At 59.6% G+C, this 27,759-nt stretch overlaps 4 protein-coding genes across 5 annotated transcripts in view; 1 reads left to right on the top strand and 3 right to left on the bottom strand.

Annotated features, from left to right (window-relative positions):
- Positions 1-2,393, top strand: part of ASH1L (ASH1 like histone lysine methyltransferase) — a 38,359-nt gene extending 35,966 nt beyond the window's left edge. Inside the window, exons 27-28 of the mRNA XM_072358740.1 lie at positions 334-635; positions 1,391-2,393. Of these exons, the coding sequence (XP_072214841.1) occupies positions 334-635; positions 1,391-1,482 (394 nt within the window). The 3' untranslated portion in view covers positions 1,483-2,393. The remainder of the gene's footprint in view (positions 1-333; positions 636-1,390) is intronic.
- Positions 2,248-12,766, bottom strand: RUSC1 (RUN and SH3 domain containing 1). 2 transcript variants are annotated; one of them, XM_072358744.1, is made up of 10 exons: positions 12,655-12,766; positions 10,493-12,189; positions 9,859-9,957; positions 8,883-8,959; positions 8,525-8,699; positions 8,302-8,407; positions 8,165-8,211; positions 6,913-7,891; positions 6,452-6,583; positions 2,248-6,350 (listed from the first exon to the last, which is right to left on the bottom strand). In XM_072358744.1, the coding sequence occupies exons 2-10, from the start codon at positions 12,078-12,080 to the stop codon at positions 6,182-6,184; spliced, it is 3,372 nt and encodes a 1,123-aa protein (XP_072214845.1). In that variant the 5' UTR covers positions 12,081-12,189; positions 12,655-12,766; the 3' UTR covers positions 2,248-6,181. The 2 variants fall into 2 exon arrangements, with proteins under 2 accessions (XP_072214845.1, XP_072214844.1); XM_072358743.1 differs by having other exon boundaries at positions 9,859-9,960.
- A 49-nt stretch (positions 12,767-12,815) lies between these two features.
- Positions 12,816-17,201, bottom strand: FDPS (farnesyl diphosphate synthase). Its single transcript, XM_072358805.1, has 9 exons — positions 16,926-17,201; positions 15,399-15,533; positions 15,231-15,311; positions 14,970-15,092; positions 14,708-14,796; positions 14,346-14,418; positions 14,167-14,244; positions 13,959-14,093; positions 12,816-13,235 (listed from the first exon to the last, which is right to left on the bottom strand). Exons 1-9 carry the CDS (start codon positions 17,067-17,069, stop codon positions 13,035-13,037), a joined length of 1,059 nt encoding a protein of 352 aa, XP_072214906.1. The 5' UTR covers positions 17,070-17,201; the 3' UTR covers positions 12,816-13,034.
- A 794-nt stretch (positions 17,202-17,995) lies between these two features.
- HCN3 (hyperpolarization activated cyclic nucleotide gated potassium channel 3) lies at positions 17,996-27,640 on the bottom strand. The gene is made up of 8 exons (XM_072358800.1): positions 26,992-27,640; positions 25,167-25,596; positions 24,879-25,040; positions 24,358-24,576; positions 23,639-23,785; positions 22,759-22,999; positions 22,422-22,586; positions 17,996-20,619 (listed from the first exon to the last, which is right to left on the bottom strand). The coding sequence occupies exons 1-8, from the start codon at positions 27,333-27,335 to the stop codon at positions 19,490-19,492; spliced, it is 2,838 nt and encodes a 945-aa protein (XP_072214901.1). The 5' UTR covers positions 27,336-27,640; the 3' UTR covers positions 17,996-19,489.
- Between the last annotated feature and the right edge of the window lie 119 nt (positions 27,641-27,759).

Here is a 27,759-nt window from a genome sequence, read left to right on the forward strand (position 1 = left end):
TCTTCCTACCCACCTCCTGAGTGCAGTGGAAATAGTAAATAGAGGTTACATCAGAGCTAATAGGAGGGGAAAAGGGAATGAGGGAGAAGGGAGAGCAGCAGCAGCCTTGGTGTTCCTGGGTGCTGTACTTAAGGAGGAGCACAGAAGCCATTTTGCACGTTATCAGAGCTGAGTGTGGGAGATGGCAGAGGCGGCACAGCAGTGGCAGCCTGCGTGCCTTGCTGCCAGAAGGGGGATCTGATCTCAGCGCGTGGCGTTGGTGCTCTGAAAGCAGGCAGGGCTGCTGTTGTTCCATTGGAGCCTGAAACAGTTCAAATGCTTCTTCTCTTCCAGGTCATCGTGGAAATCAGATCGCGCCAAGCAACAGATCAAAGACTTGAACCAGGAGGAAGAGTCTCTTCCACTCATGGAGGACGTGTTAGGAAACCAGGAGCAAGCTGGGAGCGAGGCTCCAAGCCTGGAGGAGCCAGAGAAAGAGGCCGTCCCTACTGAGACCTCTGAAACAGAGAAAAAAGCAGAAGAAGGCTCTGCTGACACCCAGCAGCTGAGCAGTCCGGAGGAGAGGCGGCACATCCAGAGAGAGAGACTCAATCAAATCCTTCTCAACCTCTTAGAGAAAATCCCAGGGAAAAACGGTGAGCTGTGGAGCTGTAGTTACACAACAGCCTTCCTCATAGGTTTGGTGGTTTGTTCTTCATTGGCTACTGCAGGCCGTGTTGATGAAAGAAATGCCTTTGTCTGAACGTACTGTGAACAGACACGATGAATAGGATGGGTTTTCTTTGCAGTGATGTTTTCTTTTGCAAAAGGAGAGTTTTCCAGAATCTAAATGAAACCAATAGGTGGTTTTGTGTGAGATTTTAAGCAACCTGTGAGACTTCCTGCAGTCGTTCCCTCCATCGCTCCTTGTTTACAGCAGAGGAGCTTCACAGGCACAAAGAAAAAGAGACTTTGGGAAGTGATGTTTGACTTTTAGTGAGGGCCCTTTTGGTGGGTTCCAATGGCTCCTGAGCTGTGCAGTGATGATGCGGTGGCTGCTGTGGTTAATTAGGCCCCTGTTTTTAATTGCAGTGTCATTAGGAGCTGTGACAGTGGAGATGCAGCAGCCTGTGTGTTGCTGCTGCAGGTTGTCCTTGTACGTCCAGTGTTGCCCATAGGGTTTGTGCTCTGGTTGCTGCTTCCACAGGCTGGTTTGCCATGCTGCAGCACTCTTGGTATGACTTAAAGAGGGCACAGATAACCTCAAACAAATCAGGCTGCCCAGAACCTTGTCCAGAGGGGTCTTTATGGGTGACTTTATAAGCCTTTATCTCAAAAGAGCTAAGGAAGGGAAACGGTCCGAGCGTTTGTGGTGTCACCATCTTCACCCGTGGCCTTTGGTCTGTTGCAGCTATCGATGTCACGTATTTGCTGGAGGAAGGATCAGGAAGAAAACTGAGGAGACGCACTCTCACCATCCCAGACAGCAGCTTCAGAAAGTGATGGCAACACGAGGAAAGCCGTGATCTGGAGGCTGCTACAAGGTCTGCTGAGGACTGAGGGCAGGAGCCCAACTTCCTGTGCACCAGCCAAGGAAAAAGAGGGGCAGCAGCAAACTGACAAACTGACAAACAGTTAGCACTTAGATGTCTGGGTTGGCAGGTCATCCTGCCCTGCTCTGCAGTGCTCTTATGGTGTGTGTGTTGTTGGGCGTGCCTTGTATTGATGTTAGGTACTGAGAAAAACCTCGTGGTTCTTGTCCAGGATGGTCAAATTTAATTTATTTTTGCTTGATATTCCCACTCAGCGGAAGGAAAAAAAAAAACAAACAAAAAGGATGGGGAGGTTAAGGAGGCTGAGGAGTGATGCTGAGATCCCCCTCCCCCCCCCACACGTCACCAATTAACCCTTGATTGTATGAGATACTGCTGGCACCGCCGCTGAATGAAACCCAGATTGGGATGGGGGAAAGCCCAGTGGCTTAAAATGAAAGGCTGCCCTAAAGTCGTGGCCTCTTGATTTGCACAAGTTCCAAGAAGTGACAAACGTACCCGAGCGTGCAAAACAAAAAGGGGTTGCACACATGGTGAACCTTTTTGGTCCCCTTCGCTCCGTGATGAGTCCCATTGGTGTAAGGCAGGAGGTGTTTGGCTGAGGCACTCGTTCTGTTCTGCATCGTGCAGGCTGGGGGGGGGGGTGGGAGGTTTAGGGATGGGGGGGGGATGGGTTGTGATTTCTTTTCTCTTTTCTCTTTTTTTTTTTCACTGGTTCTTTTTTTTTCTGCAGAGAGAGATTTTATAAAGCGGAGTCAGACCCTGACAACACCATTTGCTGTTGGTTCTTTTGCTAAGCCGTGGTTCTCGTTGTGTCTCGTTGTGTCGTGCGAATTAAAAACAAAACAAAACAAAAAAAAACCTGTTAAAAGGAGGAAAAAAAAAAACAAAGGAAAACAGGAAAAAAAAAAAACCAAACCAACCCTTCACTACATTTGAACCTTCCAAGCAGTATTCAGAGCGAGTATTTGTCGTGAACTGTAGGATATATCAACTGCTAACACTATTCTTGTGTTCTGGTTGTACAGCTTCAAACGTCCGCCTCTTCATTTAGGGGCCGTGTGTCCACCCCGACCCCCCCACCCCTCCTCACCCCCCAGCCCTGATGTGTTCGTCCCATAGGAGCAGCCGCAGCACTGAGCTCTCCTACATGGAGCACCGATGGGACCGGTCGGGTCAGGCAAGGATTAACCCAAGGGGAAATGGGGTGGTGGGCACGAGCTGCCCCTCGGATGGCTTTGCTTTGTGTCTTTCAGACGTACACATGCATAGACAGTCCTGTTTTAGATGTTCTTCTAAGAAAACCCAGTTTTTAATGTGCCAAGTTGTATATATATCTGCTGCGTGGATGTAAAGCAATACGGTAGTTACATGTTCCTTTTTAAATGGACCAAGCTTGTCCTATAATGTACATTCTTGTTATGATGATGATGATGATGATTCTTTTACTCTTTAGTGGAACATGACTCATTCCATTCACTTTTATGTGTCGATTTAACAAGAAAACGAAACAAAAAAGGAAGGAAGGGAGGAAAAAGGAAGGAAGGGGGGAAAAAAGAGGGGGAAAAGGAGGAAGAAAGGAGGGGAAAAGAGGGAAAAAAGAGAGAAAAAAGGTGGAAAAAAAAGAGAAAAAGGAGAAAAAAAAGAGAAAAAAGGAGAAAAAAAAGAGAAAAAAGGAGGAAAAAGAGGAAAAAAGAGAGAAAAAAAAGGAAAAAAAAACCCTTTGAGAAGAAAAAAAATAATAATAAAAATATTTTATTAAAAAAAAAAAAAGGAAAAAAAAAAAGAAAAAAAAGACAAAAAAAAAAAAAGAAAGAAATAATAAGAAAATAGTTTGGGATATTTTCTTACTGTAGAGAAGCACTGTACAGAACCAGGAACCCTGAGTATCAAATACTCGTGCGTGTCGTAGGATAAAACCGCATGTCCGACCCCTTTGAGTCGCCCCATGGTTGAGTTTCAAACAGAAAATCATTGTCTCCAATGGTGTCAAACACTAAAAGAACCCCCCCCTTTCCCCCCCCCCCCCCAAAGAGGCGTTTTTAACCAATAAAGTGCAGAAGCGAGGCGAAACTCTGTCATTTTGATCTTTCTTTTGTTGAAAGACTAAAAACGAGCCGTTTTTTAGACAATCAAACTCGGTAGGTAAGTGCAAAAAAAAAAAGAAGTTGTTGGTTGTTCTTTTTATTTCTCTTACTGGTGTAGAAATTAATGACGTTGGTTTTTTTTTTTTATTATTATTATTATTATTATTAATTATTATTATTATTTCTTTTGCTGTTGTTTTATAATAACGAGGAGGCCGCTGGGTCACCGGGATTTGCTGTTCTGAGACCAGGAAAGGCACTACATTACAAATAGCTCAATGAACTCTTTTTAGTCTGCATGGGTTGTAGGCTGTGTGATTGATTGCTGAAAATAAAAAAATGCTGCTAATAATATATTTCCTTTTTATGAGAAAGAAAAAAAAAAACAAAAAAAAACGACAAAAAAAAAAATAGAAGCATATCGGGATAGATCCATTTGTTTTGATGTTTAATCTTTGTAAATGATGTATGACCAATTTTAACATTTGGATGTAATTGCATAAAAAAGAGGTAAAAAAAAAACCACAAAAAAAAAAAGCCTGCATCTCGATCCTGAGAGAGTCTAGTATTAAATGGAAGATCTTTTCCTATCCGTGCCTTTGTGGGGTGTTCTTTGCCACGTCCCCATCCCCTCCTTTATATCCCCCCATCCTTTCTATCCCCCCATCCTGTAGCGCTGTGCCCCATTGTAATGGTTCTGGATGTATCTCTTACAGATCTGCATTGAGAGTCATCCCTGCTGGCTGTGCTCAGCCCCAAGGCAGAGGGAACAGCGTTGGTAGGCAGCTGTGGCAGGTTGGTACGCCTTGATGTGGAAGGTTGGTACATATTGGGACAGCGATAGGACAAAAGAGGTGGGGAATGGTCTTAAACTGAGATAAGGCAGGTTCAGGTTGGATATTAGAAGGGAGTTTGGCACCCAGAGGCTGGTGACGCACTGGAACAGGTTGCCCAAGGAGGCTGTGGATGCCCCATCCCTGCAGCCATTCAAGGCCAGGCTGGATGTGGCTCTGGGCAGCTGGTTGGTGACCTGCACACAGCAATGGGGTTGAAACCAGATGATCTTTATGGTCCTTTCCAACCCAGGCCATTCAGTGGTTGCTGTGGCAGGTTGGTATGTGGATCCTTTCACCTCCATAAGCAATGCAGAGTGCAGAGCCCATGCGCTGCTGTCAGCCCCACACACAGCTCTCAGCCAGCACAGTGCTGTCACACACGTGGCAATATCCCATTACCTAAAGAATCATCTAGGAAGATGAAGAGGTTGTTGGGAGCAGCAGCCCTGTAGTGCAATGAATGGCCACGTGGAGCACAGAGTGCAGCAGCAGAGAGATGGGGAAGGGGCAACACTGCATCCCTTCATGGGGTCCTTGCAGGGAGCATCTCCAGCCCTGCACACCCTGCTGACACCAACAGGCCCGTGGTCCTCACGGATCCTCCTTTAGGGACCAGCTGTGGTTCAAAGGGGATTCCTGGGGATAAATTTGGGGAATTAAATGGCGCGTTGAGGACCCATTTTTGATGTAAACCAGTTTTTCTTTCTGTTTCCTGGCCATGCTCGTCCCATAGCCTTGCACTGTCCCTTTTAAAGCCTAGGCACCGCAGCATGGATTGAAGTGCTTTAAAAACCAGTAATTGCAAAAAGTACCTGGATTAATCTCCTGCTGCTCCGACCTCATTTCCAAGTCCAGAGGCAGTTGTGACGTTCAATCAAACCTACTTAGTGCAATCCAGATCACATTCCAATTAAGATGTAGCATCCCCTCGTCTGAGAGCAAAAAATTCCAGTGAAGATCAATGAAAATGAGAACAGAATAAAAACCAACAAGGTCGGCTTTTATCCCCAAAGCAGGACAGTGCTGGGCGCTCATCTGCCGCTGGAGTGGAACTGGGGCTGCTCCAGGTGCTGGGAGGGGGGACCAAAGCCTGCTCAGGGCTGGGATCCTCTGCAGCCTCTCAGTCTCTCCTCCCTGCAGAGCTGCTCCAGGCCCTTGTTCTCTTTGCTTCCCATCATTGGGCTCCCCAGCACGTCCCCATTCCAGAGAGCCCCGTACAGAATGCAATAGTTGGATGTAGATTCAGAAATCAGGAGAAAAGCCTGAAATCCCCCCACTCAGACACTGCAGCACCTGAGAACACGTGAGTCACAGCCTTTATTTCCCCTGGAATAAGCATCTTCCCGTGGTTACAACTATTTACACCATGATGGGGCAACACGGGGCCGGCTGGGGCCAGCAGCCCTGCAGCAAAGCGGGGCACAATGGGACAGGTGGCAGTGATGGGACACGATGGCACAGAGACGGCAACGTGGGACTGAGAGGAAGGTGTGGGGTTTGGGTTGGGGTCCCTGCCGGCCCTCACAGGTGGGCAGCAGCTGAGAGAACAGGAATAAGAGCAGGTCCCAACGAGGGGCTGCAGTGAGGTGGCAGCAGGGCTGTGACACCCATAGGAGGTAACTGCAAGGAGCAGCAGGAGGGACCCCTGCAGAACAACCAGGCCTGGAAGTGGTGGAGATGGGGCAGGGAGGTGGCACTGCTGCAAGCTCAGCCGCTTCCTCACATCTCATAAGATCAGAGACGTGTAGCTCACAGGAACTAGGCCAGTGCTGTTTCCATGGCAGCAACGGATCCAGTCTTCATCCACGGTGGAGAGCAGCTGCAGAACGTCCCCTTTTTGGAAGCTCAGGTGACCATCAGCAGCACCGGTGTGATCACACAGCGCCCGGACCGCTCTGCACAACAACCACCACTGGACACTGGTGCCTCAGAGACCCCCCCCAAAAAAAAACACCCCAGCAGCAGCTTTCCAGCCCCAGGCAGAGCCCTACGTCACCTGTGGGTCTGCAGTGAGTCGGGCAGCTTCCTTTCAGGCTGTTGTTGTGGGGCACGGCTCTTCTCAGCCACCAGCCCCTTCACCACCACGGCCAGGACACGTGAGCTGGGCGACAGCCAGCTGGAAGGTCTCCTGCACAAAGCAAAGGAAGGCACGGGCTCACCTGGGGTTGCTTTTCCTACCCAGCTATAGCTTACTATATGGGAAAGACCATGAGACAGCAAGTGAGAACATGTGTGTGTGTATGGCTGGATGGGACGAGGCACTGCGCAGTGATGGGGATGTTGGAGTTTTGCTCCTAATTGCATCCTGGTGTAGATGCCATGATGTGTGTGCAGGCCAAGTATGCTTGCCAGGCTAATGGCAGGTCACCAACGAGCTTAGTTCTGATGATCTGGGAGCTGGGGAGGCCCCTAATAGCATTGCTGCCCCCCACCCCTGTCTGCCCCACTGGGTCTCACCTGGATCTCACTGTGATGGCGTCAGGGCTGGGAGGGGAGCTCCTGGCAGAGGGGCTGCTGGCTCCAAAGAGTCGGCCCAGCCAGCTGCCCCTGTCAGGACCAGGACTGCAGGCTCCTGGGTCGGGAGGTGCCGCCTGGCTCCTGCCTGCAGCAGGCTGTGGGGAAGCAGCCTGGGGTTTCTCTGCAGCAGCTGGACCGGCTGGTGTTCCAGCGAGCAGGACGAGGTCTTCGGGGGAAGAGGTCCCGGAGGTGTCAGCACTGCTGCTGGAGTTGGGACTGGAGAGTTCAGGGATAGCTTTGGTCTGAAGCAGCTGCAGCTCGGTGCCTTTAGGCTCTCTCAGAGGGGTCTGAACCACCTGGCCAGGGCTGGAATCCCCCGCAGCCGTCCGCAGCTTTGTCCACCAGACGAAGGGGAACCTTTCCTTGCTGGGAGCAGTGTAAATCCTGGAGGCCTGGCTCAGCTGAGCCCACCAGCCGCTGGGGCCGGCTCCCGTATCCCAAGGACCTGCCTCGGGCCTGATGGCCACGGGGGAGCTGTCAGCTCCCAGGAAAGCACGGCTGAGCTGGTCGCCCCAGCGCAGCACGTGCTGGAAGGTCTGCTGCAGGGCAGCCCCCACCTGCGGGCTGCGCACGGCTGCTTGGCACTGGGACCGTGGGCTCTCCTCTGCTGCAGGTGCCCTCCCCAGAGTATCGGGGGGCAACTCGTCTTCCAGGCTGGCCCCCGCGGTGCCGCTCTGACCCTCCAGCGGCTGCGCAGCCCCCTGAGCAAAGCGATGGGTGGGAGATGGAGATGAGTCCATCCGACGTGACAAAGGCCTTACGTCCACAGAGAGGTGATGGTGCTCGAAGAGCAGGTCGAGGTGGAAGGTCAGCACCGAGAGGGGCTGGATGAGCAGCAGCAGTTCATCAGCAAGATGGGGGAGAGGACCTTGGCTCAGAGCAAAGAAAGCCGTAGGAAAATACAGCATGGAGATGACACCTACGAAATATGGACAGTGCTGTAGGGCTGGAAAAGGTCCCCATCCCTTACCCAAAGAACCCTCCCATCCCAGCAGGTCAAAGAGGGTTTTACTGGGTCCAAACTGTGACCCTGAACGCCCTCATCCAGTAGGACAGCCACAGACAGCAATGCCCTTGTCTGCTGTGGAAGTCCTGGCCAAGTTTGTGTGTGCAATGGGTACAGGAGGTATCACCCTGGCTCTACGTACACAGAAGGGTTCCCCATGATGTGCTCTGGGGCACTGCGTCCTACCTGGGCTATTCTGCAGGTGTGAGACCCACTGCTCCAGCTGCTTCGTACTGAACAAAGTCAAAGAAACCCAAGTTAGAAGTGCCAGGACTCCACTCCAAGCTGCCATCACAGCAAGAGCAGCCCAGGCCAGCACTCACTTCAAAAGGCCGAGGATGAAGGCATGAAACTTCTGCCTGCTGCTGCTGAGAGGAGCCAGCCCGGCCACACGCCAGCACAGGTTGTGGAGAGAGCGAGTGTTGGGGCCTGTGGGACACACAGCACACACTGAATCACTGCTATGGGCACAACCTCCCCCCCCATCCCCAGCCAGAAGCTCCAGGCATCCCCAAGGTGCTTGTCCCAATGCCTCCCCACACCTACCTGTCTTCACGGAGGCTTCCACCACGCTCCAGGGGGAGTTCCTCCTCTGTCCTGTGATGACATCCTTCTGGAAGGGCTTCAGCCCGTCCTCCACCAGACCATACAGAGCGGGGCAGAGGGTGTGCAGCAGCAGGTAGCCCACGTCAGGGCTGAGCCAGCTGTCCCCCAGCTGAGCCTGAAGGGAGAAGGCAACAGTATGGATGGACAGGGAGAGAGAGGAGAGAGAATGGGATCCTTCCCACAGAGCTCCTTCTGGTGAACTCCAGAGATGGGGAATGGGGGGATGAAACAACGCAGAGCTGCTGCCAAAGCCCCCGCAGCCCCTCCTTCCTTCCACCCACCCCAGCCGGACCCTCACCTTCTGCACCACGTTCCGTGCGGAGCTGAAGTGGGCGATGACTTTATCCACGGCGGTGCTGACAGCGATCAGCAGAGCTGATGGTCCACAGGGAAGGAAAATGTCAACGCACTCAGACACATCCCAACCCACCCCATGGCCCGGACACACCAAGGGGAGAGTGTGGGTGTCCCTGTGGGGCCCTGCAGCTCCTCAGGGCTGTGAGGGGGCTGTGATTAAGGCAGGGGGAAGGGGCACAGGCTGCACTGAGGTTCCTGCAGGCCTCAGGAGGTGCCCGTAGGCCTCAAGGGGTGTCTAGGCCTCAGGAGGTGCCCACAGGCCTCAAGGGGTGTCTGTAGGCCTCAAGGGGTCTCTGTAGGCCTCAGGAGATGCCCGCAGGCCTCAAGGGGTGTCTAGGCTTCAGGAGGTGCCTACAGGCCTCAAGGCGTGTCTGTAGGCCTCAGGAAGTGCCTGTAAGCCCCAGGAAATACCCATAGGGCACAGGAGAGGCCCGCAGGCTGCAGGAAACACCCCTAGGCCTCAAAGGGTGCCTGTAGGCCACAGGAGGGGCCCACAGGCCTCAAGGGGTGTCTAGGCCTCAAGGGGTGCCCGCAAGCCTCAAGGGGTGTCTGTAGGCCTCAGGAGATGCCTGCAGGCCTCAGGAGATGCCCGTAGGCCTCAAGGGGTGTCTGTAGGCCTCAGGAAGTGCCTGTAAGTCACACAGGAGAGGCCCGCAGGCTGCAGGAAACGCCCCTAGGCCTCAAGGGGCATTTCCCATCAGGATGGGCCCACAGGCCTTAAGAGATGCCCGCAGGCCTCAAGGGGTGTCTGTAGGCCTCAAGGGGTGACTGCAGGCCTCAAGGGGTGACTGCAGGCCGCAGGACGTGCCTGCAGGCCTCAAGGGGTGCCCGTAGGCCGCAGGAGCCGCCCCTCTGCGGGCCCCGCAGCTCCGCCCGCCCGCCCACCCCCATTCCTCCGCCCCGCCGGGCCGCGTTACCTTTCTTCTGCTCGGCCAGAGCACCGCGCTGTCCCTCCGGGCCGTCCCCGTGGGGCTGCGCTGCGCCCGGAGCTCCGGCGGCGGGTGGGGAGGGCCGGGCTGCTGGAAGAAGCGGAGCTTCAGAGCCGCCCCGCGCGGGGGAGCGGAGCTGGGGGGGGCCGAGGACGCGCCCACCGCGCTGGGAAGCGGGGCCGGGACCGGGCGGGGGCAGCTCGCTCATGGAGCCGGAGATCGCGGGGAGGGGAAGGGCGGAGGGGAACGGGGAGGGGAAGGGCCGGGCCCGGCGGTGTTCGGGGACCGCCCAGGGCCTTTCCCTGCAGGTCGGACGGGGAGAAGAACGGGGGAGAACGGAGGGGGGGGGGGGGCAGCTCCAGACCCTGCGTACCCCCCCCCCCCGTTTCCTGATCAGCCGCTGCCGCAGAGCTGAGGGGTGGGGAAATGAGGGCGGCTCGGCCCCGTCTTTGCACAGAGCGATGGAGCAGCGAAACGAGGGGCTGCACCCGCCCCAACATCGACCCCGTGCAAAGCCCCGGCCCTGCGACCCCACCCCCACCCCCGAAGGGCTCCCACCCGCCCGCCGCCATTGCTCAGTGCCCCAACAACGGGCAGCCCCGGGGCTGGCGGGGGCTCTTACCCTCCTGATGCATCTCCTCTCCGCTCTCAGCCTCTCCCGACCCCCGGGGGTCCCCACCGGACCCCCCGCTCCTCCATGTCCGCGTCTCACAGCCGGGATGCTCCCCAGGGCGGCTCTGCAGGGGCAGCTCTGCATCCCGCCGCCGTCCCTCCGCGATGGGCTGCAATGCGGGTCGGGGTCTCCTCCGTGCCTGCTGGCTCTCAGGGGGTGCTGGCAGCCTCCCCCCCGCCGCTGCGGGAGACTCCCAGCTGGGGGTCCCATCCGACCCCCCCGGGGGTGCGGGTGGGCGCTGCGGAGCCGCCTGTTGCCCCTTGGGTTTGTTGGAGGCGCTGCGGTAGCGCAGCTCCTTGAACGTGGTGACCTCCCTTTGCGCGGAGCCGGGATGCTTCACCCCCCGGTCCTGCTGGGGCTGCTTCGGGTCCCGGTTCGCTGCGCTGGGCAGGAGCTCGTTGTGGGGCGGCAGTTCGGTGTCGGGTGAGAAAACGATCAGCCAGTCGCTTCGATCCACCCTGGCTGGGATTGGAGCCGGCCCGGCCGCGTTCTTCTTCCTCTTCTGAGCCAGCTCGTGGAAGGAGGTGATGTTCTTCTTGGCCGCATCTTTGCAAAGCTCAGCGCCGGGATCGGCCGCTGCTGGCCTGGCGGGCAAAGCCGGCCGCTCCGCTCCGTGCCCGTTAAGGAGCTGCAGCCGCCTCTTTGGCCGCGGTGGGACGGGAGGAGGGACGCTGCCCAGCCGTGGCTGCGGTTTGGGAGCGTTGTTCAGGCTCTGCTCCCAGCCGCACGGAGCAGCCGGTGCTGGCGGTGCAGCCGGTGCTGTCGGAGCAGCCGGTGCTGTCGGAGCAGCCGGTGCTGTCGGTGCTGTCGGAGCAGCCGGTACAGCCGGTGCTGGCGGTGCAGCGCTGCGGTCGGGCAGGGGGTTGCAGTTGGGGTCGAGGTCGATGGAGCTGGCCGCGTTCTGCTGCACGGCTGAGCTTTCGTCGTCCTGCGAGCCGAGCGAGCTGCTGCTGCTGCTGCTGCTGCTGCTGCAGAGGCTGTCGGGGCTCTCCCCGGTGAGATCCTCCTCCCCCTGCAGCGCTGCTGGGTTCAGGTTGGCGTCTCTTCCCTCTTCCCCAGGCAGCGGCCGCCCATCCTGCTCATCTTCTGCGGGAACGACGCCGGGCTGCTCCGTATGAGATCGGGAACCTTCAGCTGAGAAGCCCCTGTAATACACCGACACCGGGGACTCATCCAGGCTGAAATCCGAGCAGCTGCTGACCGAGGAGGAGGTGGAAGGCGGATCGCAGGGGGAAACCACCTCCTCGTCCCCATGGTGCAGGTGGGGGAACTCCTCCGGAACCGGCTGGTTCTGCAGACCCAGCATCGCGGGCAGCTCCTCCCCGTGGGATTCGCAGCATCGGCATTTTAAGGAGGGGCTGTTGGAATTGGCGTCCACTTGCTCACAGCTCTCCCGACAGCCGCTGAAGCATTTCTGGTCCCCCAAACCGGTGCTGTCCTGGAGCTCCGGATGCCGGGAGAGATGCAGCCCAAGGGAGATGTGCTGCAGGTGGATGTGGTTGAGGTTACACAGCAGCCCTTTCTTCGGAGCCAGCATGACGCCGTCCTTCGGGGAGCAGCGGGGCTCCTCGCGCGGCCGTTCCGCTCACACCATCCGGCTCCTCCCAACGCCGGGGGACCCTCCGGGCCTCGACGGCAGCGCAGACCTGGAGGAGAACCGACACGGAGAAGGGGATGCGGCCGCCGATCTGGGAGGCACCGAGCGGGGAAACGCTGCGGGGCCACAGCGCTGGGATCGCTGTGCCCGGCAGGGAGCGGCTCCGAGACGCCGTCAAGGAGAAAACGCCCTTGAAACGTCAACCGGAGCCGCCGCCGTCCTCCAGCCACGATAGAGGGACCCCGGGGGGGGGGTCTGAGGATGGAGCATCGTCGGGCAGAACTCCGGACCACGCGGGAGGACCCCGCGGCCGCAGCCATCACCGCAGCGTGCCGCATTGCTCCGAGCATCCCAGTGCTGCAGCGCAGCGCTCCGGGCGGTTCGTGTCTGTCTGAGCCCCATCATTAGGACAAAGCCCCCCCAACCCCTTATAAAGCCGGGCCCTGAGACCACCGCAGCCCTGGAACCCGCAGGGGAACCCCCCCCTCTCTTCCTCCCCCCCAGCCCCGCTCACCGCTCCGCGCTGCGGCGGCTCCGGTCGCTGAATGCGGCGGGGAGGGGCCGCTCCGAACCGCCCGCCCCATTGAGCGCAGCCCCCATCGTGGGGAGGGTTGGATGGATGGATGGGGGGGGGGGAGAGATCCGCCCTCAGCGCCGCATCCAGAAGAAGCAGCAGAGCAATAAATTACGTTTATTGACACACGGCATCGAAATGAGGCGCCCAGCCCGTGATAACGGGAGGAGGAAGCACCGGGGGGGGGGGACCTGCAAAGCCAACCCGACTTAACGCGGAGCTCCGAGCCCCATTGCCGTCCCTGTTGCCGTCCCCATTTCCGGCCCCATTGCCGACCCCATTGCCGTCCCCATTGCCGACCCATTGCCGGCCCCATCCCTTCATTTCTGCCGCTTATAGATCTTCCGTGCCAGGCCGAGGAAAATCTCCTTCGGGAGGCGGTTCGAGCGCTTGTCTATGAGCTCCTGCAGGCGCCGGTAGCTGCTCTCCTCGTACTGCTGGAACGCAGCCCTCATCCCCACGCTCTCATAGAGCTCCTTCACTTTTGCCACCTTCTCGGGCTCCTTACGGCCGTAGTTCTCCTGCAGGCACAGAGCAGGGAGGTGGAGGGGGCTGCGCGGGGCTGCTGCAGCCCTGCATGCTGTGGGTTCAATAAGGGTGAATGCAAAGTGTTGCACTGGGGTCGGGGCCAGCCCAGGTGGTTGTACAGACTGGGGGGGGGATCTCCTTGAGAGCAGCCCTGCAGACCTGGGGGTCCTTAAGAAGGGGGTGGTCGGCAGGGAGGCAATTGGCCCCCTCTACTCAGCTCATCAGCCCCCATTTGTGCTGCATCCAGGCCTGGGGCACACAGCATAGGAGGGATGTGGAGCTCATGGAGCAGGTCCAGAGGAGGGCAATGAGATGGTCAGGGGGCTGAGCAGCTCTGCTATGAGGAAAGGCTGAGGGAGCTGGGCTGGTTTAGCTTGGAGAAGAGAAGGCTGAGGGGAGATCTCATGGTGGGCATCCAGTACTTGAAGGGAGTGAATAAATGGGAGGGGGAATGGCTGTTTGTGAGGGTGGGCAGCGATAGGACAAGGGGGGGGGGTGGGTCTTAAACTGAGACAAGGCAGGTTTAGGTTGGATCTTAGGATGGAGGCTGTGGATGCCCCATCCCTGCAGCCATTCAAGGCCAGGCTGGATGTGGCTCTGGGCAACCTGAGCTGCTGGTTGGTGACCCCGCACACAGCAGGGGGTTGGAACTGGATGAGCATTGGGGTCCTTTCCAACCCAGGCCAACCTTAACCCTCTAATGGGGGTTGCTGTACCTCCAGGAGCTGCCGCTGCTCCGGTGTGACGCGCTGCAGGCATTGCACCACCAACCAGCTGCATTTGTTGTCCTGGATGTCGGTGCCCACCTTCCCCGTCAGCTCCGGGTCCCCAAAGCAATCCAGGTAATCATCCTGCACAGCGATGGGAAGGTCGGCCCCACAACTGCTGTGTGAAGGGGGGAAAAAGGGGGGGGGGGGCTCCTACCTGGATCTGGAAGTATTCCCCCATCTCCAGCAAGATTGCTTTGGCATTCTCATGTTCTTCCTTACTGTCAATCCCAGCCTTAAAAGGGATTAAAGGGGAAGCAAAAAAGCTTTCGGTATCGGGGTGTTTTTAATGCCTTGATGTTGTGTAGCAGCCCAGCCCCTTCCTGCAGGACTCACCATATACATGGCAGCAGCTACGGGGAGGTAGAAGGAGTAGAAGGCAGTCTTGTACTTCACGATGGCTTTGTACCTATGGTGGGGTGTAAAAGTGCTGCTCAGCACAGCAGGGCCAGCAGGAGGAGGGGCAGCATCAGGAGCCACCCCCAGGTCCTGACAGTGAATGAGGTTGCAAGGGAACAGAGCAGAGCAGAGCAGAGCAGAGCAGAGCAAAGCAGAGCAAAGCAGAGCAGAGCAGAGCAGAGCAAAGCAGAGCAGAGCAGAGCAAAGCAGAGCAGAGCAAAGCAGAGCAGAGCAAAGCAGAGCAGAGCAAAGCAGAGCAGAGCTGGGCCAGCATTGCCATCTCCCTTCGGTTTCATTACCTCTCCTCAGTGAAGAGGCTCAGATCCACTTTGGAGATGGGAGCTGTGATGAGGTCCAGCATCTGCCCCAGCTCTGTCTGGTAGCCGGTCTGAAGGAGGAGGATTTAATGATGAAAACAGTAAAAAAAACTCAATTTCCAGCCCAATCTCAGCTCCTCCCACACCTGGAGGAAGGACGCAGCCGGGGGGGGGGGTTGGTTGGATGCCCATAGACTTGAGAAGGCAGATATTAAAGGTGGGGGGGGTCCAGGGGGGGTCTCACCTGCAGGAAGAGCTCCAGTAGATGCACGTAATACGGCCGCTGCCCGCAGTGCTTCTTCAGCATCCTGTACACAGAGGACTCGAGGAGGAAGGCATCGTTGATGGCATCCAAACCGATCCCCTCCTGCATGGGGGGGGCATGAAATGGTCACAGCTCAGCCAACACTGCAGCCCCCAACCCCAGGTTAAGGGCAGCCCCCAACCCCAGGTTGATGGCAGCCCCCCCCTTGCCCAGGTTGATGGCAGCCCCCATCACTCCCACCTTCTTGTACCAGCACAGCTGCCCCCGACGCGTGAGGGACTGATCCATGATATCATCAGCCACCAAGAAGAAGGCCTGGAACTGAGACAGAGGCACATTGAGGGGCAGATGGGGGGTGGAGGGACCCCCACTGCAACCCCAACCTGCAGCCCTCAGCTGAGCACTCACCAACTCGATGCACCAGCCCACGGCCATTGCACACTGCAGGCTCTCAGCATCCTTCTGCCCCGACAGCTCCCGGAACGCAGCCACCACCGTCAGCCCCCGGTTCAGTTTCCCACCAGGTACGTTGTACTGCAGCACCTGCAAGGGGGGGGGGAGTCAATACCTGCAGCTCCAGGGCACACCGGTCCTGGTACCCAGTGATCCCAGTACCCACTGGTCCCAGTACCCACCATGTCCCACTGGTCCCGGTACCTATTGACTCCAATACCTGCCAATCCCAGTACCCACTGGTCCCAATACCTGCAGCTCCCAAGGCACACCGGTCCTGGTACCCATTGGTCCCGGTACCCACCAGTCCCACTGTCCTGGTAACTACTGATCCCAATACCTGCCATTCCCAGTAACCACTGGTCCCACTACCCAGCAGTCCCAGTACCCACCATGTCCCACTGGTCCCAGTACCCAGTGATCCCAATACCTGCCAATCTCAGTACCCAGAGGTCCCAGTACCCATTGGTCCTGGTACCCACCATGTCCCACTGGTCCCAGTACCTATTGATCCCAGTACCTGCCAATCCCAGTACCCACCTGTCCCAGTACCTGCTGATCCCATTAGCCACTGGTCCCAGTGCTCACCATGTCCCACTGGTCCCAGTACCTATTGACCCCAATACCTGCCAATCCCAGTACCCACTGGTCCCAGTACCCACCATGTCCCACTGGTCCCAGTACCCAGTGATCCCAATACCTGCCAATCCCAGTACTCAGTGATCCCAGTACCCACCAGTCCTGGTACCTACTGGTCCCAGTACCTATTGACCCCAATACCTGCTATTCCCAGTACCCACTGGTCCCACTACCCAGCAGTCCCAGTACCCAACAGTCCCACTGGTCCCAGTATCTATTGATCCCAATACCTAACAATCCCAGTACCTACTGGTCCCAGTGCCCACCATGTCCCACTGGTCCCAGTACCTATTGACCCCAATACCTGCCAATCCCAGTACCCACCAGTCCCACTGGTCCCAGTACTTACTGATCCCACTACCCAGTGATCCCATTACCCCCCGGTCCCAGTACCCACTGGTCCCAGTACCTATTGATCCCAATACCTGCCATTCCCAGTACCCACTGGTCCCAGTACCTATTGATCCCAGTACCTACTGATCCCAATACCTGCCAATCCCAATACTTACTGGTCCCAGTGCCCACCATGTCCCACTGGTCCCAGTACTTATTGGTCCCAGTACCTATCGATCCCATTACCCCCCGGTCCCAGCACCTATTGATCCCAATACCTCCCAGTCCCAGTACCTATTGATCCCAATACCCCCCGGTCCCAGTACCTATTGATCCCAGTACCTATTGATCCCAATACCTATTGATCCCAGCACCTATTGATCCCATTACCCCCCAGTCCCAGTACCTATTGATTCCAGCACCTATTGATCCCAATACCCCCCGGTCCCAGCCCCCCCCCGTCCCTCTGGTCCCATCCCCCCCCGCTCCCGGTCCGGTTTCCCCGCTCACCTCCTTCAACCTTCCCACGGCGTCTCCCACCTCCCGGTTCCGTATCTCCGGTTCCGTCAGATCCCGGACGAGCTGCGGGAAGAACCGCACAAACTCCTCCCGTTCCTTCTGGGCCGCGGCCGGTTCCTCCCCGTTGACGCTCATGACGATCCCGACCCGCTCCGGTTCCGTTCGCTCAGCGCCGCTTATTTGCCCCGCGACCTTTCCGTGCCGTCCGCCCGGCGCCGCGCGGTGCACGCTGGGAATCGTAGTTCGCAAACGAAGCGGCGCCGTGAGGAAACGCCGCCGTCGGACCACAACTCCCAGCGTGCCCCGCGCGCGAGGAGGAGGCGGTGCCCGGGAGCACATGGCTCCTACTCTGATTGGACAGCTCTATCGTATGAGGATGGGCCCAAGGAGGATAAGCCAATAGAAAAGCGGAGAGGGCGGGACCGAGGCTTGTGATTGGTGGAGAGAGGGAATGGAGCGAGGGACCGGCCTGGGTGCGGGTGGGGTCGTTGCCGCGGGGCGGATGGGGGGCGGCCACCCAAAGGGGGCACCGCCGCGTCCCCCCGCCCCCCCCCCGCCATTGGCGCAGCGTTGAGCCGCGTTAATCCGCTCAGCTCAACCACTGCCGCTGTCATCAATCGGTACCGAGCATTAATCCCCCCCCCACACTCCTGCATGGGGATGGGGCCGGGGGGCTCCGAGCTGCCCGAACCGGAACCGAACCCCCCCCCCCCCCCCCCCACCATCCAACCCCCCCTCGAGACCTCCGTTAATCTCCGCGGTGCTGAAAGTCCGCTCTGCAATCAGCGGTACCGAACCGCCCCCTCCATCCCCCCCCCGGGTTAATAATAAGGGGAAAATGACCGCAGATTAATCACATTAATCCCCGGAGCCCAAATGGGGGGGGGGGGGGCGCAGTGCTGCTCTGTCCTTCCCCAGGCTGTGTTAGGACGGGTCCCCCACCCCCCCCCGGGGGTCCCCATTGGTTCTGTGCTGCAGGTGATGGGACCCTCCGGGGCTCATTGCCCCCCCCCCCCCTTCTTTCTCTATCCGCACTGAAGGAGACCCCCGCAAACCCGGCTCTGAATCTCCTTTTTATTCTGGAAACCCCATTTCTGTCCAACCGCCGACAACAACAACAGCGACACCAAAAGAAAAAGGGAAAAAATTAATTAATAATAATAAATAATAATAATTAATGAATTAAAAACAAACAAAACCCCCCCAAAACGAACCGAACAAACCCTCTGCGATATGAAAACTACAAGCTCTGTACAGCGACTGCCGCCAGCCCCGCCTGGGGGGGGGGGAGGGGGCGAGAAGGGGGTGGTCTTTGGTGACGGCTCACGCGTGGCCCTCATCTCCCCCCCCCCCCCTTTAAATAACCCCATAGGGTCGCGGTCCCCTTTTCTCCCCCCCCCCCCCCGGGTTGGGGCTGCGCTCTCCGGTGGTCGCACTGCGGGACCCGGTGGTCGCGTTCGGTGCCGTCCGGAACAGCGCTGAAACCTTAAGAGGACCCCGCTCTATCACAGCGCAGACCCCTACCCGAGGGGCTGACGCGGGGATGGGGGGGGGGTGGGGGGACGGAGAGGGGGGGGGGTTGGATGGGATTTGGACGGGGGGGGGGGGTTTAAGTCCGTGAATAAAAAGGCAGTGTTGGACGCCCCCTCCGACCGGCTCCCACCGCGCCGCCCCGCCGCTCCTCCCATCCCAAACCGGGCTGGGGGGGGGGACGGGAGGGTTTCACTTTGGAGGAGGAGCGCATGGATAAACGCGACCCCCCACCCCGCTGAATGGGGCCGCGGAACGGCAGCCGAACCCCGGAGCGCAATAAAAGCCGCGGATCCTGCAGCGGAAAGCAGCGCGGGGGGGGGGGGATGGGGGGGTTCGGGGGGACACAACTCGAACCGGGACTGCTAAACACGGCGGAGCCCAAAGCGACGACGAAGCGGAGCTCAGCTGCTCGGCGGAGCCACGACTCACACTCACACATTGCTGCTGTTGGCTCTGGGGGGGGGGTTGGGGGGGTCGGATGTGGGGTTCGGTGCGTCCCGCTGCATTCCCAGCCCCAAGGAACGGAGGAGCGGCACCGGGGAGAGCCGCCCAGCCCCGGCTCCACTGCTGGCTCCGGTCCCGGGGTGTTCGCGGGGGGGTCCCGGCCCTGCCTGGCCCTGCCTGGCCCCAGGCACCGCTCCTTGCCCGCCGGCCGGTGGGTTCCGACCCCCCTCTGCCCTCATCCCCTCCCGTTCCGACCAGCCGAAGCGCCGGGCAGCTCTATAGGGCCGGAAGGATCCGGCATCACCCCGGCCTCGGGTGCAGGGGAACACAACGAGGGTCCCGGTTCTGAAGGAGAACTGTGGGCAGCTGGGACCCCGCGTTGGATTTGGGGTGAGGGCTGTGCCTGCAGGAAGGCGGACCTCGAGGGGCAGCGATGGAGTCCCAAAGGAAAGCCCCCTCCTCACTCCGCCGGCCCCGAACCCACCGCTGCCCCCTGAGCCCTCCCGTTCACTTCGCCGCCCCTCCGCAGCCTCCGGGCCTCGGCCGGGCGCTCCGCTCCCACGGACGCAGCCGAGGGTTCACATGTTGGACGGCAGTTTGGGTTTCCCCGTTTCCACCTCAGGGCTGAAGGCCACGGAGCCCTTACGGGAAGGAGCCGCCGCCGGCCGGGGAGCCGACACCGGGGACTGCGGGCCGGGAGCTGCGGCCGCGGGGCGGTTCGGTTGAGCCGGCGATCCCGAAGGCATCTGCTGCGGGTTCGGAACCCCCGGAGCCGGCTTGGAGAGGAGTCCGGCGACCGAGGGGGAGGACCTGCGGGCCAGGTTCCCTGCTGATTTCCTGCCCTGCTGCAAGGAGCCGCTCCCGTCTGCTTGCTGGGAGACTCTGTTGGGCAGGGAGGGCTGAGAGGCCGAGAGGAGACGGACGTCCTGCGTGAGCCGCCCGACGGGCAGCCCGTGGATGCTCCGGTGCTTCACCAGCTGCTGCGGCTGCATCAGGAGCGAGATGTGGGAGCCGGTAGCTCTGGACAGGCTGTAATGGAGAGTCCTCCCCGCCGGCGGCTCCGAGCTGGGGGACGGGGCAGCGGCCGCCTGCTGCAGCAGGGAGGTGGAGACCGAAGCGCCGCGGGACTTGGACAGCTGGGGTTGGGGTCCCGCCGCCGCCGGGGGCTGCTTGGCCGCCATCTCCCCCTTCTGCCCCGCTCTCGGGGGACCCTGAGCCACGAGGCCGGGCCGCTGGGCGCCGCTTTCCAGGGGCACCTGGGACTGCAGCATGGGAGAAGACGGAGAGGCGGCGGCGGGGGTCTGCAGGTGGGACGGAGCCCCGGATGGGGAACTGACGGAGGAGGGCCGGGAACCCCCCAGGCTGGGCTGGGAACGACGGACCGGTTTGGTCAGCAAAGTGGCGTCGGGGGAGAGAGGGCTGGAGATGGACGAGGGCGGCAGGAAGATGTGAGCCTGCAGGCTGTGCTGGTGCGTCAGGGCGATGGCCACGTTGGTTGTGGCTGCCGCCGTCTGCAGGGGAGCGTGAACCAAAGGCTCCCAGATCACCGGTTTGCCGCTTAATTCCCGGCCCAGCGTCATCTGCTGCAGCTCCTGGATGTTGTGAGCCACGTCCTGGTCGTGCTTCACGATCTGCTGGATCATCTCGGTGTTGATGGGCCCCGCGCTGTGCTCGGCTCGCTTACGGAGCAGGATGGAGTTTTTCTTGCCTATGTGAGAGGTGGGGGGGTCAGTGGGCACAGAGCGCTGCTAATGGGGGCACCGAAGGAGGGTGATAGAGGGAAGGGACAATGGATCTGCACTGGGTATAGGGCTCGAGGATTTGGGGAGGGTCCTGGCTTCAGCACAGACCTAACCCTAACCCTAACCCTAACCCTAAAACCCTAACCCTAAACCCTAACCCTAAACCCTAACCTTAACCCTAAAACCCTAACCCTAACCCTAAAACCCTAACCCTAAACCCTTACCCTAAAACCCTAACCATAACCCTAACCCTAAAACCCTAACCCTAACCCTAACCCTAAAACCCTAACCCTAAACCCTAACCCTAACCCTAAAACCCTAACCCTAAACCCTAACCCTAAACCCTAACCTTAACCCTAAAACCCTAACCCTAACCCTAAAACCCTAACCCTAAACCCTAACCCTAACCCTAACCCTTACCCTAAAACCCTAACCATAACCCTAATCCTAAAACCCTAACCCTAACCCTAACCCTAACCCTAACCCTTACCATAAAACCCTAACCCTAACCCTAACCCTAAAACCCTAACCCTAAACCCTAACCCTAACCCTAAACCTAACCCTAAACCCTAACGCTAACCCTAACCATAACCCTAACCCTAACCCTAACCCTAAAACCCTAACCCTAACCCTAACCCTAAACCCTAACCCTAACCCTAACCATAACCCTAACCCTAAAACCCTAACCCTAAAACTCTAACCCTAACCCTAAAACCCTAACCCTAACCCTAAAGCCCTAACTCTAACCCTAAAACCCTAAAACCCTATCCCTAACCCTAACCCTAAACCCTAACCCTAAACCCTAACCCTAAACCCTAACCTTAACCCTAAAACCCTAACCCTAACCCTAAAACCCTAACCCTAAAACCCTATCCCTAACCCTAACCCTAACCCTAAAACTCTAACCCTAACCCTAACCCTAAAGCCCTAACTCTAACCCTAAAACCCTAACCCTAACCCTAAAACCCTAACCCTAACCCTAACCCTAAAGCCCTAACCCTAACCCTAACCCTAAAACTCTAACCCTAACCCTAAAACCCTAACCCTAACCCTAAAGCCCTAACCCTAACCCTAAAACCCTAACCCTAAACCCTAACCCTAAACCCTAACCTTAACCCTAAAACCCTAACCCTAACCCTAACCCTAAAACCCTAACCCTAAAACCCTATCCCTAACCCTAACCCTAAAACTCTAACCCTAACCCTAACCCTAAAGCCCTAACTCTAACCCTAAAGCCCTAACCCTAACCCTAAAACCCTAACCCTAACCCTAAAGCCCTAACCCTAACCCTAAAACCCTAACTCTAACCCTAAAACCCTAACCCTAAACCCTAACCCTAAACCCTAACCTTAACCCTAAAACCCTAACCCTAACCCTAACCCTAAAACCCTAACCCTAAAACCCTATCCCTAACCCTAACCCTAAAACTCTAACCCTAACCCTAACCCTAAAGCCCTAACTCTAACCCTAAAACCCTAACCCTAACCCTAAAGCCCTAACCCTAACCCTAAATCCCTAACCCTAACCCGATCCCAAAGGCTCCAGGCTGCATTTTGGGGCCGCGGTCCCGCTTGTCATCAGCAGGGGGATGAAGACAAGCAGTAGGACGATACCAACCAGGGGAGGGCAGGAGAACCGCCCGGCCCGGCCCATCAGCACCGCCCAGATCCCACCCGGCAGCAAAGCGCATCCCTGCGGGTCGGCTCCAGCCCTGTGCCCCCCCCCCCCTCCCTCCTCATCCCTGGGGGGTTTTAGGGCCGCTCCTCACCTATGCGATCCAGGCGGTCCATGGCCACGGTCTCGAAGGCTCTGCGCATCATGGGGTATTCCTCCAGCACCTCGTTGAAGTTGTCCACGGACAAGGAATAGAGGCGGCAATAAGTGTCGGCTCGAACGCTGGCCGTCCGCCTGCCCCGAGTCAGCAGGCAGATCTCTGCAGAGACAGAGGTGGGGGTGAGGGGGGTCGTGGGGCTCAGCATCATCCCAGCAGCCCCCTCCCCAATTCCCGCATGCACCGCTCAGAACAAGAGCAGACCCAGGAGCTGAGCCAACCATGGGCTCCAGAACGCCCCCCCTCTTCCCTCTGCCCCCCCACATCCCCTCACCCCCAAAGTAGGAGCCGTCGGACAGCTTGGTCTCCTTGTTGCCCTTGGTGAGGATGCTGACCACCCCGTGCTGGATGAAATACATCTTTTTGCCCACGGTGCCTTCACGGATGATGAAATCCCCGGGTTGGAAGACCTCGAAACGTAGCTTGGTTAACATGGCGGTCACAAAGTTGGGGTCAGCGTTGGCAAACAGAGGCATGTTGGCCACCAGGTTGCGGCAATTGAAGTTAATGATCTCCTGCAGGGTGAGGAGCAGCTCAGCAGGGGGATGCAGCCCAGCCCAGCACCGATAACACAGCCCTCCCTCCATCCCTCCCCCAGGGCCGACCCAGCACCGACAGCACAGCCCTCCCTCCTTCCCTCCTTCCCTCCTTCCCTCCCTCCCTCCTTCCCTCCCTCCTTCCCTCCTTCCCTCCCTCCTTCCCTCCCTCCCTCCCTCCTTCCCTCCCTCCTTCCCTCCCTCCCTTCCCTCCCTCCTTCCCTCCCTCCCTCCCTCCTTCCCTCCCTCCTTCCCTCCCTCCCTTCCCTCCCTCCTTCCCTCCCTCCCTCCCTCCTTCCCTCCCTCCCTCCCTCTCTCCTTCCCTCCCTTCCTCCCTCCCTTCCTCCCTCCCTCCCTCCCTCCCTCCTTCCCTCCCTCCCCCCAGGGCCGACCCAGCACCGACAGCACAGCCCTCCCTCCTTCCCTCCCTCCCTCCCTTCTTCCCTCCCTCCCTTCCTTCCTCCCTCCTTCCCTCCCTCCCTCCCTCCCTCCTTCCTTCCCTTTCCTCCCTCCTTCCCTCCCTCCCCCCAGGGCCAACCCAGCACCGACAGCACAGCCCTCCCTCCTTCCCTCTTTCCCTCCCTCCCTCCCTCCCTCCCCCCAGTGCCGTCCCCCCACCTCTTTGAGCGGCTCGCTGAGCTCCCCCAGGATGTTCTCCTCGTCGAACATCTTGCCTTGGTAGCGATGCTCGTAGTACTCGTGGATGCGCTGCCGGGTGTCCCCGGGCAGCTTGTGGAAGGACATGTACTGCTCCACCTGCTTGTACTGCGGGGACAGCACGGAGCCACGTTGGGATGTGCTGGGATGAGGGTAGACTGATGGGGGTCGGGAGATGCCCACCCTGCAGCTCCCACCCCAAAGGACACCCCAAGGTCCACTCAGACCCCAGGATGGAGGGCAGGATGGGAGCCTTACAACGCTGGGGTGAACTCCAGCACCACCGGAGGGTCAACCCAACCCAACTGGGTCAACCCAACCCAACTGGGTCAACTCAACCCAACTGGGTCAACCCAACCCCTACAATTCTGTGGGTCAACCCAACCCAACTGGGTCAACCCCAATCCAACTGGGTTGACCCAACCCAACTGGGTCTACCCAACCCAACTGGGTCAACCCAACCCAACTGGGTCTACCCAACCCAACTGGGTCAACCCAACCCAACTGGGTCTACCCAACCCAACTTGACCAACCCAACCCAACTGGGTCAACCCAACCCAACTGTGAACCCATCCTACCACCGAGCACACCCCAACCTGCACGATGGGGACTTGACCCCCATTGAGACAAAGCAAACTCCCCTATGATGGGGGTCACAGCCCCACAGCCCCCCTGCTGACCTTCTCCTGGTACTGACGGCGGGATGAGTCCAGTGACTGGATGAGGGCGGTGGCGTGGCCGATGAACATGGCATAGCAGGTGGCTCCCACGATCATGCTCAGCATGGTCAGCCAGACATCGGTCATCCCTTCGGGCGCCTGCTGGCCGTAGCCGATGCACAGCATGTGGCTCATGGCCTTGAACAGGGCATGTGAGTATTGCTTCCCCCACGAGTCGTTCTGCAAGGAGAGGCAGCAGCTGGAAGGAGCTGAAACCCCCCTCTGCCCCCCCGGTGCCCTTCAGAGCCAAGACCCCCTGAGCACCCATGGCAACCAAAGCCTTTGATGCAACCAGGACCCAAGGGTGCAGCTCTGCACGTGGAGGGCTGTTGGGATGGGATCTGGGGGGTTCAGACGTGGAATTCCTTTGCTCCAACTCCAGCATCAGCCAAGGAATGGGAATGAAGGAATGCCCCCATTGCTGCCGTGGGGGTCCGGGCAGCTCCAGCCCTTGGGATGCACTTGGAGCATTGGGGACTCACCACCATGTGGTTAATGGAGACCCAGCAGTCCTCAGGGAAATCCTGCAGCATCGGCACCAGGAACTGCAGGCAACCATCCCAATGGCACAACAGCAGCATCATGCCAATGAGGTTGAAGATCCTCACCACGGCGCTGGCCAGGTCGTACGTCATATGGAAGATCTGGGGAGGAGGGAAGGAGAGGTGATGCCTCCATCCCCCTCTACACCCCGGGGATCCCACAGCAGGACCCTAAAGAAGGGTCTGAGACCCCCCCCCCCCATAGGGGGGTTGGATGGGGGTTCCCACCTCCTCCCATTGGTGGATATAGCGGATGAGACGTGAGAGCCGCAGCAGGCGCAGCAGGCTGAGGATCTTGGTGAAGCGGACGATGCGAAGAGCACGGGCTGTTTTATAGACATCGGAATCCACCTGAGTCTCCAGATCGACGATGAGGAAGATATAATCGACTGGGATGGAGGAGATAAAGTCGACCAAGAACCAACTCTTGAGGTATTTCATCTTGATGGTGCGGGGATCCAGGATGATCTCGGTGTTATCCTCCACCACGATGCCGGTTCTGAAGTTGAGGACGAGGTCGGCCAAGAAGAAAGTGTCTGACAGGACGTTGAAAACGATCCAGGGAGGGGTGTTCTCGTCCTTGAAGAAGGTGATGCCCACGGGCAGGATGATCAGGTTGCCCACCATCAGCAGCAGCATGATGAGGTCCCAATAAAACCTGTGGGATGCGGCGGGGGGGGGGGGGAACAAATCCGGGATCAAAGTTGGAGCCCAAAGCGGTCATAAAAATGAGATATCGGGGCTTAGAGGGGTTTAGAGAGAGCCCAGCTGGGTGAAAGCAGCGGGGTGGAACAGGGACTCGGATTGGAGGGGGGGGGGAGTCTGCAGAGACCCCGCGCAGCCTTCGGTCTGAGCCTGGTTTGTGCCGATGTTCCGTGGCTAAACGCAGCCCGGGACCCCAACAGGACGCCCGTGTTAAGGACTGAGGGGATCCCGCATCCTCTGCTCTGCAGCGGGGCCGGGGGGGGGAGGAGAAGTCGCAGCACCGCGGGGGTCCCCGCTGTTTCACCCCCCCCCCCAAGTGAAGGGGCTGGGAGTCCCCCGGGGTCCATGGGTGGATAGCTGGGGGGTGGATAGCTGGGGGGGGCAGAAACCGCATCCCCGCCCCCCCATCCGCCCGCAGAGCTCCTGACTCAGATTTCGGCTTAAGCTCTTTAGGGCAGAGCCCGTCCTTCGCTCGGTGTCATAACGGACATGGCTCGGTCTGCACGGCCCCGCGTCTCCCGGTAATGTGATCAACCGCGGTGTAATCCCGGCGGCCGCCTTCTCTGGGCTCCGTGTCACCTTCAGCTTTAGGGATCACCAACTTTAAGGCCGTTAAATGGGGCCGGGAGGCCTCGCAGCCCCTCCGTGCCGTCGGGAACGCGGTGGGGACGCGGATCCCGGGCCGCTACAGGTGTCGGGGCAGCGGGGGCCGGGCCGGGCACGTTCCCCGTGTCACGGCTCGTTGTGGGAGATGGCAGCACGGCGGCTTCGTCCCCCGTAAGGAGAGCCCACCCCATATGACTCAACATCCCCGTGACTCCCGGGTCCTCCCCCCGCGGCCGTCCCCGCGCCCTCCCGGTGTCACGGAGCTCCAGGCCCCGCTCCCGGGATGGAGCCCACGGTGCTGGAAGGAGCCGCGCCTTCAGATAGAGACAGATGGGGGGCAAAGCCCGGCGGCCCTCGGCTCCTCCTCGCCTTGGGAGGGACGTGGGGCGCCCACCGGGGAGCCCCGGGGGACCGGGAGGGGGCGAAGCACCGGAAACTCGGCCGAGCGCTTTAGCGGGGCTGCGGCAGCGGTGGGGACGCGCTGAAACGCAGCTCTCGGTCCGGAGGCACCGGCGGTACCGGCCCCGGTGGCTGCGGGGGGGGGAAGCGGCCGCTCGGTACCGGGGCGGGGATGGGGCAGAGCGGAGGGAGCCCCGCACTTGTTGCCCCGGTGAGGCGGAGCGGGACCGCCTTCAGCACCACGGACAGCGGCGGCGGTAACGGGCGCCGGGATCGGGACGCGGCGCAGCGGCGAGGCCCGGACGGGGTTGGGGGGGGGGGGTGAACGGATCCCGGGTCCCACCTGAAGTCGCTGTACGGGTGGATGATCCACGCACCGGCCGACTTCACCCGCTGCCGTTCGATCTCCACGGCCCGGTGGCTGCCGAACATGCGCAGCGAGAACTTGTTCACGGCGGGCTGCAGCATGGCCCCGAGCTGCCGCTGCACGAACGTGCCCGTTCCCGTTCCCGATCCCGATCCCGTGCCCGCCGCCGCCGCCTCGCCCTCCGCCACGATCTGCTCCGCCGGGGAGGCCGCGTCCGGAGCCCCGCCGGCCGTCCCCGCTCCGCCGCGCCCGGCCGCCTCCCCATCCAGCACCGGCGGCTTCTCCCGGGGCTCGGGGCTCCGGCCCGGTGCCGCGTCCATCCCGCCGCCGCCGCCGCCGCCGCCGCGGCGCTTCACGTTTCCTTCAAACGCCCTTGCCCAGCCGCCCTGCCCGCCGCCCCGCCGCACATGCCCGGCCCCGGGCGGCCTCACGCTCGCCGCCCCCCGGGGGTTCGGTCACCGGCTGCGTTCTCCCGCCGTGCCCTCGGCTCCGACCCGCCGCCCGCCTGTTGCGCACGCCCCGCGGAGGGAGCGGAGCCGGACCCCGCCGCCAGCGGAGAGGAGCCGGCGGCACCGGAGCGGCGGCCGCGGAACGGCGAGGCCCGGGAGGCGGCGGCGGCGGCGGCGGAGCGGGACCCCGCGGCGGGCGGGGCGGGGCGGGGCGGGGCGGGCGGGGCGGCGGTGGGCGGGACCGACGCGAAACCACGCCCACATCCCAGCCCCGCGGCCCCGCCCTCCGCCGCCG

This window comes from Excalfactoria chinensis, chromosome 32 (genome assembly GCF_039878825.1).
Source record: "Excalfactoria chinensis isolate bCotChi1 chromosome 32, bCotChi1.hap2, whole genome shotgun sequence".
In the NCBI taxonomy this organism is placed as follows: domain Eukaryota; kingdom Metazoa; phylum Chordata; class Aves; order Galliformes; family Phasianidae; genus Excalfactoria; species Excalfactoria chinensis.